Consider the following 11,418-nt stretch of genomic DNA (forward strand, 5'->3'; position numbering starts at 1 on the left):
GCTAATAGGCTTATTATATATCGACTGTGGTGACAAATTGTGATTAGTAACAGGGCCAAGGGTTAAGTTTATCATCACAGCCATATAAACTACAGAGCAAGGTATATCCGAACCACAGAAGACGAGCTTTCCGAAACGCGTGGTAGTCCTGAAGTGATCCGTTTTAGAGGGAAAAAGTAGTACAAAGCGGCCAGACAGGCTGCTTTCTCAGAGTTCAATTCGCAGTACCCATAGGACAGCTCAATTGGAACTCTTCAGGCTGAGTTCTTTTAAAGCCAGTTATGTTGTAAGTTGCCCTTATATTATCAGAGGGCATAAAGGAACATTAAATTTTTACGAAGACTTCCCAGAGGTAAGAGGAGAGAAAGGATCACCGGCCAGTTCCTCTCTTGTTTATACAAAAATATTGGACATATTACCAATACTGGAAACTAATGTTGCAGTCCTTTAAAGTTACATGAATGGTAACTACTGTAGTGTAAATGTAAGCACATATATTTGCCTAACAGCTTAAGACAAGATACCCGAGAGAACATCTATACACCAGTTGGCAGGACTGTAGGCTTTCGCGAATCGAAAACCGACATGCAAACTAGGTGCATACGTAGGTTTGCCCTGATTGGACAACGTACTAAGCTTTATCAGTACTGTGACTAGTTCTGTTAAAGTTAAATGTACATTCTGATGAGTAAAATCTGAACAAGCGTTACCTCCTTCACAAAACATGTAGTGGCCCTGAAAAGGACCTTTAAGGATGATCCGGATGTTTATGTAATTGAGCAGCTTAGCCGCCGAAGCCGTAGAGGGTGCGGCCCTGGCGCTTGAGCGCGTAGACCACGTCCATGGCGGTGACGGTCTTGCGCTTGGCGTGCTCCGTGTAGGTGACGGCGTCGCGGATCACGTTCTCCAGGAACACCTTCAGCACACCGCGGGTCTCCTCGTAGATGAGGCCGGAGATGCGCTTCACTCCTCCGCGCCGGGCCAGGCGGCGGATGGCGGGCTTAGTGATGCCCTGGATGTTGTCGCGCAGGACTTTGCGGTGGCGCTTAGCGCCGCCTTTGCCCAGACCCTTCCCACCTTTACCACGTCCAGACATGATGTCCTACAAAGGAGCAGATGACCTCTCTGGAAAAGCAGTTCCCACTTATAGGGAATTTGCGGACCGGAGTGAAAACAGGAAGTGCTGGGGCGGAACTGGGTATTTTGAGGGGAGGGACACTCAGCTCAATTTTTTTTTTTTTTTTTTTGGTTTGCACAACGCTAAGCTTCAACCATCCATTATCCTGCTCAGGCAGGCCACTTCTCTAACCAGCTGGGTCCACGGAATCCAGGTGTAAACTCAGTAGGTTGTCTCTTAAAAAGGGCCAAAAAAAAAAAAAAAAAAAAAAAAAAAAAAAAAGTACCTGTTAGCATTCTGTGTAAGCTCCACACTTACAGTTATCTGGCAACAACCAGGTATGCCTGACACTATAAAAGGGGCTGCTTGCCCCTCCTCACTCTCTTGCTCCCTCTTGTTCTTTCTTGCTCTTATTCCCTTCCCCCCTTTGTCTTTTTCTCTCATTCCCCTCTCCTAGTCTTTCCAAGTGCTCATTGCAGGCCTCTACTCTCCTCTTTCTCTACTTCTCTCTTTGCCCTACTACCCTCCCCAAACCCTGAATAAACTATTCTATACTATAGCTGTCGTGTATCTGGTCCCTCAGGAGGAAGGAATGTCTCAGCCTAAGCTGAGGCATTCCCTGCCCCCAGACTCCCATAGAACATTCCCCCCCACCTCCTTACCTTTCTATAAACACAACATTGGTGCTGAAACCCAGGACCAATATTCTGTTTATCTTCTTATAAACACATCAGTACCTGCCTACCTTGTAAAAGATTCAACATTATCCATTGTTGCAGAAGAACATAATCTGTGAATTCGACACACACAAGGGTTCCTTTCGAGACACGCACCCGGACACTTAGTAATCTCCAATTCTAAAGGATAAATAGAACAGCAGCAGGCACTGAACTGCTGGTCAAATTTGCAGAGCTCTCCCCCGACTTCACGGGGGAGAATGTGGCCGCTGGTCTCTGAGAAGTAGGTGTGTTTCGACCGCCATTTTGCCAGGCCTGGAGAGTACAAACCTAGTGCCAGTCAAGAGGTTCTGCGTGGTAAAACTGCAGTTTCTGGGTCCTGGCTGGCTCATGGTGGTTCTACATAGATCTTGCTCTGCTCACACAAGCAACTTAAGAGCAGGGACATTTGCTGTGACTTCCTAACTGGCAAATGCTTCAGCAGCAGCAGCATCTGAAAGCACCTCTGTAGATAGACACTGTCCCGCAGGGTCACAGCTCCTTCCAGTTGATGGGTTTCTTGCCAGACTTCTGGAGCAGTTCATTGGCTTTAGAAAAATGTCTACCTCCAAAGAATCCCCTGTTCACCGACAACGGGGAGGGATGAACTGTTTGCAGGACATGGTGATGCTTCCTGTCATGGCACTGCCTTTCTGAGCATGAGCGCTCCATAGAAGCTTCTCATTTAATCAGTACACGACTGTGTCCGTGAACTGCTCCCAGCCTCTCTCCTTATGGGAATTGACTTGGTGTGCCCGGAAAGTGAGGATGGCGGTGAGGAGGAGGACTCCTTGTCTGGCCCACCCTGACAAATTTTTTTTTGGCTAGGGTGAACAAAAACATCAATGTCTGTAGACAGCTCTTTAAAAATGTTTTCCAAACTGGCGGAGGTGGAACTGCTTTTTGGACACCGAAGCAGAGCCTGTGAGCTTGATTAGGTCCGTGATAGGGCTCTTGTCCCACATCACCTATGTCGCCTCGCCCATCTGGGTCCACGTGAACACCTGCTCCGGGGGTGGATAGACCTTGTGGTGTTTCCTTTCTAAAGCAACAAATCCCAGCATCTTGACGAAGTAAGGCTTCTCGAACTCTCCATACAACTGCTGCTTCCAGCTTTTGCGGAGGCCGGGGGCCACGTTGCAGGTGGCGAGCCTGAGCAACACTTCGGCCTTTTTCTTCTGGCTGCTCCGCATTGAGCGGCGAAGAGGGCGGCGTGGCCTGCTCATTCTGCTCCACCCCGGCCTTCTTGGGCGGGGCTGGCCTGCCAGGAGTCCGCGTGCTCAGGCTCCGAGCCAACCTAAGGCCTAGGCCGGAAGACATCTATGGTCCATCCAAGCCGGGGACGCACTTCGCCAGCCTACAGGGGCTCGTTTAATGCTACAGTTCTTAAATGGAAAGGAAGCGAATTCCATCAACTCCCCACACTTCCAGTTTTCTTTAGCCCTATTCGTATAGGACCAGAACAGCATAAGTAATGTTGCTCATTCTTAATGCGTGCGGGCTTCAGTTACTGTGATTCCTACCATGTCCTTATAAATTAAAACTATATACAAAGGAAAATTGCACCATTTGCATTTATACTATTTTCACTACTTGGGACTAAGTATGCATTTTAAGCTGTAAAGTTAAGTTTTAAACTGAATGATTTGATGCTGAAAAAAAGGATTGAACTACACAGCTGGGTGATCGTGCACACTCTTAATCCTCAGCACTCCAGACTCGGCCTGGCACACCGAGTTCAAGGTCAGCTTGTTTTTACAAAATGAGTTGAAAGGCGGACAGGGCTGTCAGGACACGGTGACCAGAAACACAAAAATCCAAAACAAAAAGCTTCTGAACCTTAAAATTAAAGGGAGTATCTAGATAGTTATCAATATTGGCAGTATTTAAATTTCAATCTCAGTTAAAGTAGGTACAACTTAAGTACAAGAAAGAGTTAAGAGTGCAAATGATGATATAAATGTAGAAACCCGGATGGTGAAGATTCAACAATAGCTTTCAAACACCTACACCTAGATGCAGCCCTTCCAGGCCACTTTTGTGTCAGGATTACGCGGCCGCGTGCCTTGGTTTGGTATTGAGTCAACAGCTTCTTAAAAGACATTGTGGATGGCTCTGAAAAGAGCCTTTGGTTCTGGATGAGTGAACGGCTGGTCTTATTTCCCCTTGGCCTTGTGGTGGCTCTCGGTCTTCTTGGGCAGCAGCACGGCTTGGATGTTGGGCAGGACGCCACCCTGCGCAATAGTCACGCGGCCCAGCAGCTTGTTGAGCTCCTCGTCGTTGCGGATGGCCAGCTGCAGGTGACGCGGAATGATGCGTGTCTTTTTGTTGTCCCTCGCCGCGTTGCCTGCGAGCTCCAAGATCTCGGCCGTCAGGTACTCCAGCACGGCCGCCAGGTACACCGGGGCGCCGGCTCCCACCCGCTCCGCGTAGTTGCCCTTGCGAAGCAGCCGGTGCACGCGGCCCACGGGGAACTGCAGGCCAGCTCGGGAAGAGCGCGTCTTCGCCTTGGCGCGAGCCTTGCCGCCCTGCTTGCCGCGTCCAGACATGACAAACAGCAAGTTGTCACAACTACAACGCGAAAAAGAGCAAGAGCTTGGTTCTTATAGTTGTCTATGGGCGCGAAAACGAGCCTATGCAATTGGCTGATATCTTCTTTTCTTCTAGGCCAATAGGAAACATTCCAGAGCGCGTTTCGATTGGGCAAGAGTTGGTGACAGCATAGACATCATAAACCAATCATAGGTGCGAGTTTTTATGCCCTATTTGAATGAGAACTCATAAAAAATAGACGGGCCCAGGGTCCTGGTTGCTAGAATCATAGTGTTCCAGTCTTAACATGCCTGAAACTGCGAAGTCCGCTCCCGCCCCGAAGAAGGGCTCCAAGAAGGCCGTAACCAAGGCGCAGAAGAAGGATGGCAAGAAGCGCAAGCGCAGCCGCAAGGAGAGCTACTCGGTGTACGTGTACAAGGTGCTTAAGCAAGTGCATCCGGACACGGGCATCTCTTCCAAGGCCATGGGCATAATGAACTCGTTCGTGAACGACATCTTCGAGCGCATCGCGGGCGAGGCGTCGCGCCTGGCTCATTACAACAAGCGCTCGACCATCACGTCCCGGGAGATCCAGACGGCGGTGCGTCTGTTGCTTCCCGGGGAGTTGGCCAAGCACGCTGTGTCCGAGGGCACCAAGGCGGTCACCAAGTACACCAGCTCCAAGTGAGTTCCTCTAACTCACTCCTAACCCAAAGGCTCTTTTCAGAGCCACCTACACTTTCAGTCAAAAAGTCTGTTGCACATGCGTCCTCCCATGTAGTCAATTTGGGGTGGTGGATGTGGACATCTAGTTTTTGCCGCTCAGCGTTTTCTTTTTGTGGACCCTTCCCTCTCCAGGTACTTTACAAGCAGCTCCTAGTGTCATTCCTAAGTCGAATGCTATTGGGACAGCCAATCATGTTTTGGGTTTTCGGTTATTCCTTTGGCTTTATTGTATACAGGGATATTTTTATGAATGACAATTTAACATCTCTTTGACTTAAGTATGTAAATATCAACCTGGAATTAAACCTGTAGATATTACTGTTTTTGAGTATATAATGTGTGTTAAGGTTTTATTTTCTTTTAGCAGTGTAGTTTGTAATGTAAAAGACTAGAAGCCATCTGATCAGGAGCTAATTACAATGTCACATTCTGTATGGAAAAACCTAAAGGTAACCACAGTAACAGTGCTAAGTATTTTTAAAGAACTTTATATTAAGTCGTTTTTCTTTTTGTTTTAGTTTTTCTTGACAGTCTGTAGCCCTGTCTGTCCTGGAACTTATGCTATTCCAGGCTGGCTTGGAACTCAGAAGTCTGCCTGTCTGGCGTTGTGGGATTAAAGATGTGTAGGGACACATCCAGTTTATGTCATGTTATTTTGTAGCAACCTTACAATACAAATTACATTTGTGCCTATACTACAGATCACAAGGCACATGTCAGTGGCCATTAACAAATTTCCTGAATTTCCTCAGTTAGTAAATAGTAACTCCTTTATAAGGAGTTTCAGAATGTATGGCTGTAACCACAGAGTATTGGCACAGCCTGTCTAAACACCGAGGAGTGATGAGTGTCTCTAAGATACAGAGTGGTGAAATCTGGAGCCTATTCCTGACCCAAAGGAAAATTTTTTTTCACAAAATTTGAAACAGTTTGTTGTTATCAACAGAATGTCATTCTCCAGTACTGTTCAAAGAACGGGCACTCCTATCTAACTTGATTATTAGCTTCTCCTCTGCTAAAGTCACCTTTCAATGAGCATTATCATGGGACACAGTCTCTTCACATCCATTGCTCAATACATCTTGCCCAAAGGTCTTTCTGAACAAATTTCCATTCACACTTTTTATTAAAAAAAAAAAAATGAATCTATCTAGCCAATTCACTGGCTGTGTGACTCAGGAGTCAGTTAAAAAAGTCTTACTTATGGCCACATCTCTCTCCTAGCAAGATATATGACCATGTGTACCATGTCATGTTCTACCCATCCTGATGGTTTCCCTTCACCAGGGTCTTTGAAAGCTGACTTAAAAGGAGGTTGGAGCGCTGTAGCTGTCCACTTCTGGATGTGTTCTACTTAACATTCAGAACCATCAGTAAGCCAGGCCCTGGTTTTTTCTCAGTCCATTATAGAGCGAATCCCACAAGGTTACACCTGCATGTTTGAGAAGTAGAAACCATAGGCCTTTGGCAAACTACTTCATGTGACTTGCTTAAGCCTGCAGGACCTGCTTAGGCTCAGTCACAAACATACATTCAATTTGTAGTTGGCAAGAATTGTCCTGTGCACATCCACCTTCATGGCCTCATCAGTCAGATAATACCCAGTTGCTGATGGGCAATTCAGTCACTTGGTAACTTGGTGTCCCATTGTCAAGTATTCAGTTTCCATTAAGGTTCAATAGCAGGCTAAGAGCTGTTTCTAGAAAGAACAGTTTTCTGCAGATGATAGTAGAGCCTTGCTCCAAAATCCCAAGGAAGTCCTCTATAATTAACCCGCAGGGGCTGACAAAGGGTTCAGATGTTTAGTGACTCTCTCTCTCTCTCTCTCTCTCTCTCTCTCTCTGTGTGTGTGTGTGTGTGTGTGTGTGTGTGTGTGTGTGTCTGTATACACACAAGTGTTGTATGGCCTATGTGAGCAGTCAGAGAACAATTGGAATACTCTTTCATTTGATACTGGAATGTGTCTTTAAAGTACTACATTCTATAACTGCCTCCTCTCACTTATTTGTATTATTGTTCCACTAGCTGCCAGACTGATGCGAACACAACCCCGCTTTTAAACTTAAACATTTCTTCTTTCTTTTGCCAGAGGTTCATTATGCAGTCCTTGTGTCCTAGAACTCACTACATTACCAGGTTATATTGGGAGTCAGAGAGATCTGCTGATTGCTCAAATTATGTGTTTACCTTTTCTTTTTTCTTTTGTTCTTTTGAGACAGTGTCTTTGTAGCTGAGAATGACTTACTGCTCCTTGACCCACATTTATTTCCCAGAACCCACATGTGACTGTTGGGAACAAGCAAAAGAAATGTATGTTAAATGCTATCACTTCATTTTTAGACTCCATTTAATCATAGGGAGAAACTAAATTCTAGGATCCAGGCTTTAGAATACTGGGGGCTTTCTAATAGCTGAACAGCTTCAATTATAAGGAAGGAAACAGTTGTCTGAGTCTAGCCTTCAAAGACAGCTTCTTCATCTTCCTGGTAGGATAAACTAGGTTTATTTTCTCAGGCCCAGGAACCTATTTCTATCATGACTGATGAAAACTCCTTTGCTTAAACTCTATGTCAAAATATGACTGGACAATGCTACAGACCACCCTGCTCTCCCTCGCTTTATGGCTTCATCCTTTAAGTATGCCGCACAATGTTTTTTCAAGGTCACATTTCAGTCCCAAGTCTGGGCTTTGGCACTGATCAGTGAGTAGTGGCTGATTACAATAAATTCATGTGCATTTACCTGGTGTTTGAGTTATGTTGGATTTAAGTGGACCTCCACAACAGTGACACACAACATCTTGTTACTCCAGTTTTGGGGATCAGATGCACTATTTTGAGCCATCTGAGCCCCTGAAGCACATGGTAGACATACATTCACTGAGGCACACAAACACATACAGAAATAAAAATAAACGAAAAGGACATTTTAAAAAAGAAATGGCAGCTGTGGTGGCTCATGTCAGCCTTTGGGAGACTGAGGCAGGTATTCAAGGTTACACAGCAAAACTCTGCTTCCCCCTCACAACAAAACAAAACAAAACAAAATTACTTTACTAACACAGGTAAATAAGAAAGCAATGTAGTTTTGTTCCTGTGTTCCTTTAGTTCAGCACGTGTAAATAGGTTTGTAAACTCAGTGGTGGAGAGTTTGATCCCTTCTTTTATGTCCTCAATTTTCCTCCCTCCTCTTTCTGTTTGTTTTTAGTTTGGGGTGAGGTTGCTTCCTTCTGTTTTGAGGTATGGTCTTGCTTTGTAGCCCAGGCTGGCCTCTAACTCTCACCAATCCTCTTGTCTTGGCCTTCTGTGTGCTGGAATTACAGGCGTGCATTCTGACAGCTGGCTCACCCCACCTCTACTCTCAGTACAGGGCATTAAGCACAGGGCCTCAGCAAAGCAAAGCAAGAACACTACAGACAATCACTGCCAGCTGAGATGCATTCTAAGCCAAGAAGAAACTAGGGGGTGGGTTGCAGGAGGATGGGGGAATCTCTTATCCTTGCTTGGAAAACATTCCTTACCGACCCACACTGCACACTGAATGTTGTCAATGAGTAAGTTAAAAGCGACTGTACTCAATGTATTCGTGTACACTCTGTGGGTTTGGTTGTGAAGCAGGAGTCCTATGAACGTGGTCACTCCTGGTAAAAAGATGGCCATGCCTTTGTGTTTGCTTTTCTGTTTGCTTTTTGAGAGAGGACCTCAGGTAGCTTGGGCAGCCTTGAACTTCCAATTTTCTGCCTTTGATTCTGTGTCCCAGGTTATAGGCCTGAGCCATGGTGCAGGGTTTTATGTGTTACTAGGTATCCAGCTTCTTGTGTATTAAGAAACACTGTGCCAGCTGAGCTCCTGGAGTCTCTCTGTAGCCCAGGCTGTCCTGAAACTCACAGCACTCATCCTATCTCAACCTCAAAAGCTGGCGTTATAGCCTATTTGTTAACCCTACATCCTAGGAGAATTCATCCTGAGACTTAAGAATGCTTTTGTTGCTGTGATAAAACACCATGACCAAAGCAACTTGGGAAGGAAAAGGCTTGTTCTCACCTTACCGGTTATAGGTAGGTCAAGCTTGAGGGAAGTTTGGTCTAGAATTCAAAGTAGGAACTTGCTGGCAGGAACTAAAGCAAAGACCATAGAGGCATGCTGCTTTATGGCTTTCTTCAATTCTTCATATTCAGCCAGATTATACAGGCCTCTGAGGGCATCTGCCTACAATGAGCTTGCCCCTCCTATATCAATCTGATGCCCCCTCACACTAATCTGATGGAGGCATTCCTCATTGGAAGTTCCTCTTTTTGTACTGGTGGTTACAGTTCCTGTTAGGTTGACAAAGAACCAACCAGGACAATGTTGCAAACTTAGCCCACTGTCACATTTTTTCCCTGCTGTGTGAATGCACATGACCATGACTGACAGCCTTATAAAACAAAATTTATTACAGAATGTACAAAGAAAAATCATGGCCTTTGCATTCATAGTCTTCCCACTGTTTGGGCATAAGTATGCCATTTAGCTATAAAGACATAGTTTAAGGACTGAATGATTTAATACCAGAAAGGAAAACTGAAGAATATGGCCAGGTGGTGGTAGCCCATGCTTTTAATACCAGTACTCTGGAGGCAGAGGCAGGAGGATCTCTGAGTTTGAGGCCAGCCTGGTCTAGGGAGTTAGTTCCAGAACAGCTAGGGCTACACAGAGTAAGAAACCTTGTTACAAACAAACAAACAAGCAAACAAACAAACCAAGCAATCAAAAGAAAAAAAAAAGAACCAAAAAAACAAACAAACCCATAAGTACTCATGCCTACACCTCCCACCCACTCCCACCGCCAACCCCCCCCCCCCCCGCCTCCCACCAACCTTTCCCTCAACCTCCCTGCCCCGCATCCCCCCCACAGCAAAGTCCCAAACCAACAACTGTAAAAGAAACCAAATCAACCAAAAAACCCAAATACAACAACAGCAACAACAACAACAACAACAACACCTACCACATCTTGTGAAGTCATAACATATGGCAATAGTGACAAACATAACAAGGCACACTGTTCTCAAGACATAAGTCTACCCATACATTCTGATTCTGAGTGTATTACAATTTCCCAGGTTTCCTTCTCTTAACCCTCCTACTACAAAATAAACAAGTGAGAGTTGTATAACATTTTTTTTTAAATCGATCTTAACTCATTTTTAATGGTGGCTAACAATTGTGATTTTTTTTTTTTTAATCGAAAGTACCTGGCTTGTCATGTACCACTATTCCATAAATACATTATACCTTTAATGTCTCAGACCTTGCATAACTTTTATGCAAATCTTTTACTGTCACCAGGAATAAAATTTGTTTACATAGAGCTATCGAATCCACCCATCTCCAGTACATTTCCAGAATATGGTGATTGCCTGAAGAAGGCAGATTTCCCTTTTTCTTCTATTCTTTTACACCAGTTCCTTTTAAACAAGACATTCTTGACAGATTTTGAGGTGGGAGTCCAGCCAAAGGAGAAAAGCTACTATTAACCACTTCATTACAGTAAAAGTCAAGTGAATTTCCTGTACCTGTATGCTGGTTACTCAGTTTACTTTCTGTCCCCCCCAACCCCCCGTTTTGTTTTGAGACAAGGAAGGGTTTCATGAAGCTCTTGCTGCCTTGGAGGTCAGGCCAATTTCACACTCATAGGGATCTGCCTGCCTCCCAGCTGCTCAGAGTAAAGCTGGTGGGACCAAGTCTTCTGCCTGGTGCACTGTTTTGCATAAAGTAAATTGCCTTAAGGAGATGCTTTGCCTTTGGGTTTGTGTTCTCTGTGTGACCTTGACATTCCTTCCTGCAAGAAAGCCAAGGAATTCATAGCAGATGATTCGGCCCCTCCAAAACATTATGGGAACTATATGTGGTACTAGGTATCCAGCTTCTTGTGTATTAAGAAAGCACTGTGCCAGCTGAACTCCTGGGGTCTCTGTGTAGCCTAGGCTGTCCTGACACTCACAGCACTCATCCTATCTCAACCTCAAAAGCTGGCGTTATAGCCTATTTGCTAACCCTACATCCCAGGGAAATTCATCCTGAGACTTCAGAATGCTTTTGTTGCTGTGATAAAACACCATGGCTAGAATGTTTCTCTGCTGCCCCTAGACTAACAGTATGTGTTCTAATAGGAGGATTCACATTGTTTTATATTCATACAGAAGGTAAAGGAATTAGCTAAATGCTACCCCAATTATGCCTGTTGCATAATCCTAAACTCAATCCTAAACTTGGTTTGACGTTCTCTTATAAGACAAACTGTCCAAAGACAAATATCCAGAAACTACTGCAATATCAAGATTTT

The 11,418-nt window shown here is 45.0% G+C and overlaps 3 protein-coding genes and 1 pseudogene across 3 annotated transcripts; 1 reads left to right on the forward strand and 3 right to left on the reverse strand.

Annotated features, from left to right (window-relative positions):
- Positions 1–727: 727 nt before the first annotated feature.
- Hist1h2ao (histone cluster 1, H2ao) lies at positions 728–1,118 on the reverse strand. Its single transcript, NM_001408759.1, has one exon. The coding sequence runs from the start codon at positions 1,094–1,096 to the stop codon at positions 785–787; it is 312 nt and encodes a 103-aa protein (NP_001395688.1). The 5' UTR covers positions 1,097–1,118; the 3' UTR covers positions 728–784.
- Positions 1,119–2,081: 963 nt separating this feature from the next.
- On the reverse strand, positions 2,082–3,153 carry Ung-ps1 (uracil-DNA glycosylase, pseudogene 1; annotated as a pseudogene).
- Positions 3,154–3,940: 787 nt separating this feature from the next.
- LOC103690190 (histone H2A type 1-E) lies at positions 3,941–4,407 on the reverse strand. Its single transcript, NM_001409012.1, has one exon. The coding sequence runs from the start codon at positions 4,380–4,382 to the stop codon at positions 3,990–3,992; it is 393 nt and encodes a 130-aa protein (NP_001395941.1). The 5' UTR covers positions 4,383–4,407; the 3' UTR covers positions 3,941–3,989.
- A 237-nt stretch (positions 4,408–4,644) lies between these two features.
- H2bc8 (H2B clustered histone 8) lies at positions 4,645–5,395 on the forward strand. Its single transcript, NM_001408754.1, has one exon. The coding sequence runs from the start codon at positions 4,673–4,675 to the stop codon at positions 5,051–5,053; it is 381 nt and encodes a 126-aa protein (NP_001395683.1). The 5' UTR covers positions 4,645–4,672; the 3' UTR covers positions 5,054–5,395.
- Positions 5,396–11,418: the final 6,023 nt, after the last annotated feature.

Source organism: Rattus norvegicus, chromosome 17, assembly GCF_036323735.1.
Source record: "Rattus norvegicus strain BN/NHsdMcwi chromosome 17, GRCr8, whole genome shotgun sequence".
NCBI lineage: Eukaryota > Metazoa > Chordata > Mammalia > Rodentia > Muridae > Rattus > Rattus norvegicus.